The 5,272-nt window shown below is 50.5% G+C and overlaps 1 protein-coding gene across 1 annotated transcript in view; it reads right to left on the minus strand.

Annotated features, from left to right (window-relative positions):
• The window catches only part of camkk1a (calcium/calmodulin-dependent protein kinase kinase 1, alpha a), a 15,169-nt gene that overhangs the window by 8,998 nt on the left and 899 nt on the right, over window positions 1-5,272 (minus strand). Inside the window, 6 exon segments of the mRNA XM_047020933.1 lie at window positions 340-539; window positions 1,938-2,026; window positions 3,280-3,301; window positions 3,795-3,831; window positions 5,118-5,177; window positions 5,180-5,255. Of these exon segments, the coding sequence (XP_046876889.1) occupies window positions 340-539; window positions 1,938-2,026; window positions 3,280-3,301; window positions 3,795-3,831; window positions 5,118-5,177; window positions 5,180-5,255 (484 nt within the window).

Below are 5,272 nucleotides of genomic sequence, written 5' to 3' on the forward strand. Positions count from 1 at the left end.
GCTGCCAGAAATGATGTACAGTGCATGCTTGTGTTCCGTGTTAGCATGGATAACGTTCGTGTCAGTGCTGCAGTAAGCATGCATTCATCATCTAAATGGTAACATGGGGCCACTCTGTAAACACTCTCATAATTACTAACCAGCAGCAACCTCACAGGTCATTTACCCTGTTCATCTTGGATGCGTCATCGTGGTCCAAATAATTGCTTACTGACAAGAGCACCAGCGAAATGCATAAACCTTTACACACACACACACACACACACACACACACACACAGACATGTACACACTTATACACACCCACGCAGGCACACACACACACACAGTTTTAGCAGACCTTGCCACTGAAGCTCTTGAGGTTGTCGGACAAGGTCTCTGGCGCCATGAAGGCGGGGGTGCCCGCTGTGCTGGACAGAAGGGCATCGTTGCCCTCAAACTGGTTGCTGACTCCAAAGTCAGCGATCTTCACGTGGCCGTCGTCCCCTAGCAGCAGGTTGGAGGGCTTGATGTCCCGATGGACTATCTTCTGGTAGTGCACTGACGACACAGGAGAGAAGGACACAAAGTAGGTCTGGGCTCCTGGAACTGGAGCGGGCCCAATTCCAAACTGAAAAGACTCTTGGTTACATTTTATTGAGCCCAACGTGTTGATAAATATGTCCAATCCAAGAGATGGACTCATCAGTTTCCAGGGAACTTCCTCGTGGAGTTTACACGGTTGTAATAACGGCAGTGAAGGTTCTAGAAGGCCTCCAACTCAAATGTATCTGTCCTCAGGTGATTAAACAACCACTGAGTCATCAACGGTTTGGACTTGTAACCCTGTGACCGTGGGCCGGTCGTTAGGTGAGTACGGCCCCTCTCTGGAGGCACCACGGTTGTAACCCCTCTACTTGAGCTAACAGAACAGGTTAACCCAGAGCCATTAACTGGAGAAGGACTCTGATTGGCTAAGTGGTGCCCTCATGGCCTCAAGAGGCTTAATCAAAGCTGATACTTCACAAGACTGCTGTGCTTGAGGAGCTAGCGATTGTTCGGACTGATGAGGAACAACAATGATGAAGGACAGAGGACGTCGGCGCGGCACGACTGACTTCCAAATTACACACAAAAACAGGTTTTATCGCAGATGATCCCGGATAACAATGGTGCCATCTCCACACAGTTAATTAAGACATGCCACGTGCACAATGAGCCATTTGTCTACCATCACAATGGCGCTGAGACCAAACGAGTCGGGCTCAATAGAGCTTGGTTTCACGCCCCCCCCCGAGCCACCAGCACGCACGTCTAAAGAGAGCCATATTGATCCATTGATCGTTGGCATGGGCCCGCGAGCTGGATAACCCTCGGCTAATGAGGACACAGTCAAAGAATGGCCTGGCTGATCATGAGCTCGATACTGATGACAGGACGCTGGCTGACACATCAGACCTGGACCCCCAGGACCAGGACGACGCCAGGGAGCAGTCGAAGGGGGAGGGGAGGTCAGTGGAAAACATCGGGGGGGGGGGGGGGGGGGGGGGAATGGAGAGCCTGGGTCTCTCAGACACCCCGCTAGGCCTCATCAAGATGCTGGCTGTGATATATAAAAGGTGCTGTGGGGAGAGAAAGGGTCCGTTATGCTAGCCAGTTGAGCTCTGGAACGATTCCAGTACATCCGTCTCTCTATAACTAGCTCGGGGAGTTCCAAAACACACCTTCGCTCATAAAATATGCACAGCATGTGTGGTCGGTGAAGCAGAGGGTTCCGGAAGCCTCGGACTTGCCAGATTATATGGTGGTGCAATAGCATATTGTAGCTTACGTTTGATTCCAACAGACAGCTTGCAGTTGCTGGAAAATGTGTTTAATTCCATATGGCTGCCGGTAACTATTTTGTTTATAGGCTGAAAAGGCAGAACCCTTTTGATAAACAGGTAAAGTGGCACTCACAGTACTCGATGCCCAGGACAATATCCCTGAAATACAGCCTCGTCTGCTCCTCAGAGAAGGGGCTGTCACATGGCACCTCCATCACTGGACTGGACCATAGAGAGAGAGAGAGAGAGAGAGAGAGAGAGAGAGAGAGAGAGAGAGAGAGAGAGAGAGAGAGAGAGAGAGAGAGAGAGAGAGAGAGAGAGAGAGAGAGAGAGAGAGAGAGAGAGAGAGAGAGGGGTGGGAGGGAGGGAGGACAGGAGAGATGGAGAGAGTCAGAGAGAGTCAGAGTGTAAGACAGTGCCGTCACCATCAGCACAACATGTATTCCACTTCAACACCCATGCAGAAGAATCAACCAAAAGGACGCTTGTTAAAGCTAATAACAGATGTAGAAATACATCTCTTACAGCGCCTTCCATCTTTGCACTCATCACCTCACTAACAATCAGGGCTGGTAAGACTATGGCACACCAGGAAAATGGAGAACTATTATATAAGCTATTATGGAGCCTGGCCAATACTTTAATACAACTCCTACAATTATCAAACCCCCCCAGAAAAATGACAAAATGGGTAGGTAGTTGTGACCTTATCACACATGCTCCATTATTAATTAATCTAAATGCCAATATTCTATGAGCCTGGGAGGGAAGCCTCAGGATTCATTCAAGTTTGAGGGGAAAAAACGCGCGTGCGTTTTCGACAAAACTGGCCAAGTGTCATCGACTACAATGACTGGCTCATCTATTCAGCTGGTCTCTCCCTGCTAGTGCTGGGTCTCTCCATTGCTGGGATATCCAATAACTATACATGTCCCCTGAGAGAATGGACAAGAGAGACCTTGGATTAGCTGTGAAAAGCTACCACGCTACTGAAACAAATGCTACCACTCCGAAAGAAAAACTCCCACACGTAGCATGATTATCTATAATTCCCTAAAAGCCTTAGCCATTAGCTCCAGATGTTGTCTTTTCATTGCCTGCACAGCACAGTGAGAACCTGTATGAGAGAGGGTTAACAGGACCCAATCATCTGTTCCAGTATGAACATCCACAGCTGGGAAAGTGAGAGGGGACATGCTAATGAAAAGCGTAGTGGGCAGGGCACAGAGACCATGGTCGTGGTAATAACTGTCAAGTGAAAACACAAGCACATAATGAATCCCTCTGGAGTAGGGGGGAGACAGGGAAAACAGTACATCAGGCTGGACTAATAAAGAAGAACAGTGGAGAGAGAGAGAGAGAGAGAGACAGGGAGGGAGGGAGGGAGGATAGAGGGAGGGAGGATAGAGGCAGGATAGAGGGCTTAATGGGGCGGCCTTCGATTATTTCTGAAGAGGGGCATGAGGTGTACTCACCCCTTCCGCATCAACTCAAACACTGTTGGAGACACAGAGAATAAACACATGAGCACATATCGGGAAGGTTCAACACTGGACAGTCCTACTCCTGCTGCTGTTCATTTGTGTGTGACACGTTTCCGACATGAGCAGTCAGCCGGACATTGCTGCACTTCTGACCAGCCACCTGGACTCTATCCACTCAGAGCTGCCCTGACTCAGAGCTGCCCTGACTCAGCGCTGCCCTGACTCAGAGCTGCCCTGACTCAGAGCTGCCCTGAGGGGATGGACCACTGGGAAGCCTGTCTGCACTGCTCATCCATATTACAGTACTGCACACTTATCTTTGAGAAGATGTATTTTGGGGGACATTTGATGACAGTTTGAGTTAGGCAGGAAAGGCAAGGGAGAGGGAGGGAGAGAGAGAGCGAGAAAGAGAGAGAGAGAGACATGTAGCAGAGGGCCGGGGAAGGAATCAAACCCGGACACCTGTGGTCTCCAGGAGTGATGGTGTGATGAATAAGAACACATACCCATGTGCAGGTTGTCCTCAGCAGGGTCATCCAACACCTGCAACACCATCACATCATGAGTACCATCATTATACAGCCATCAAAACACAGCCTGTGGACTACTCAGATTGTCAAGTCATTTGTATCCAGAAAATGTAAACTGCCAGTTCGAATGTGGGCCTCAATGAGTGGATATTAACACTGCTGCACCATTATGTCGCACTAACCATCTGTGACAAATTGCCACATTACTGTTTCTGTTTCCCCCCAGCATGGTGTTTATTGTTTGTTGACAAGAAAAAAAAGTTCCTCTGCTCCAAAACAGATGTGACCAAACCGGATGTGAAGGAGGCTGTGGTCTGCTGCTGGCTACAGGGAATATAATCCCACGCCTCGTGGGGACGGATTAGAGGCCTACTCTGAGAGGCCGAGCCAGGGAGGAGGAGGAGGGGGAGGGTCTGCTGTGGATCAGCTCTGTGCCGAGGCTGTAGAGGAGATCAACACTTAGAGCGAGCTTCTCTTTCCTTCTGAACTCGTTAATGGCTGACGTGCCGACAGCCCTAGAGACAGCAGCGAGGCCTGTCCGCCCCCTGGCTCCTCTCTCACCCCCCCCCCCCCCCCCCCAACCCACCATCTTCCCAGACCCCCAGGCCCCTGGTTCCTCTATCCAACTCTCTCTCTCCCTCTGCCCATCCAGTCCCCCCAGCCACTTAACATCGACTTCCCCTCCACTGATGAGGCACGATTACATTTCGGCGCCCCCGCCGTCTGGTCATCGATTGAAGGAGCACTCTGATGATTGTCACAAGGGAGCCCATGAGCCACGTGCGTGTGTCCTCTCTCTCTCAGCCACAAGCCCATGAGCCACGTGCATGTGTCCTCTCTCTCTCTCTCAGCCACAGCCCATGAGCCACGTGCATGTGTCCTCTCTCTCTCTCAGCCACAGCCCACCTCCTGGTCTACAAGAGGCCTTTATCGGCTCTGACGAGAGTGACACGTTTTGTGGTTTGAACGCAGGTTGTCAGAGCGCCATGTGGGCCTCAGCTTTTGTGAATAATAAGTCTAATGGTGAAGAGCGAGGGGGTTTCTAGCATATCATAAATGGCTAATCATGTTTATGGTGCAGTATGCATGCCACAAGCTGTGAGGAAGCACTGCTTCATATTCTAGACATATCTGGCACTGTAGCTAGGAAAAGAATAACTCCGGCTACCTGCCTTCCTGGATGAAACCACAGTCAGAATAACACCTAGCATGTTCTTCAGTTTTTCTGCTGCGGAAGAAATGAAAGCCGACCGCATCCACAGCACGTTCTTCTTCATTGGCTACTTTGTCGTGTCTCACCTCCACCAGTTTGACAATGTTGACATGGTCCAGCTTTTTCAGGATGGCGATCTCTTGGTAGAGACCCTGTCCAGGGGACCCAGGACTTTGGGCTGCTGGCCCTGGGCAGCTTTTGGGCCCTCTGGGAGGGGGGGCGACCTGCCATGAAAAAGAGA

Source organism: Hypomesus transpacificus, chromosome 5, assembly GCF_021917145.1.
Source record: "Hypomesus transpacificus isolate Combined female chromosome 5, fHypTra1, whole genome shotgun sequence".
Taxonomy (NCBI): domain Eukaryota; kingdom Metazoa; phylum Chordata; class Actinopteri; order Osmeriformes; family Osmeridae; genus Hypomesus; species Hypomesus transpacificus.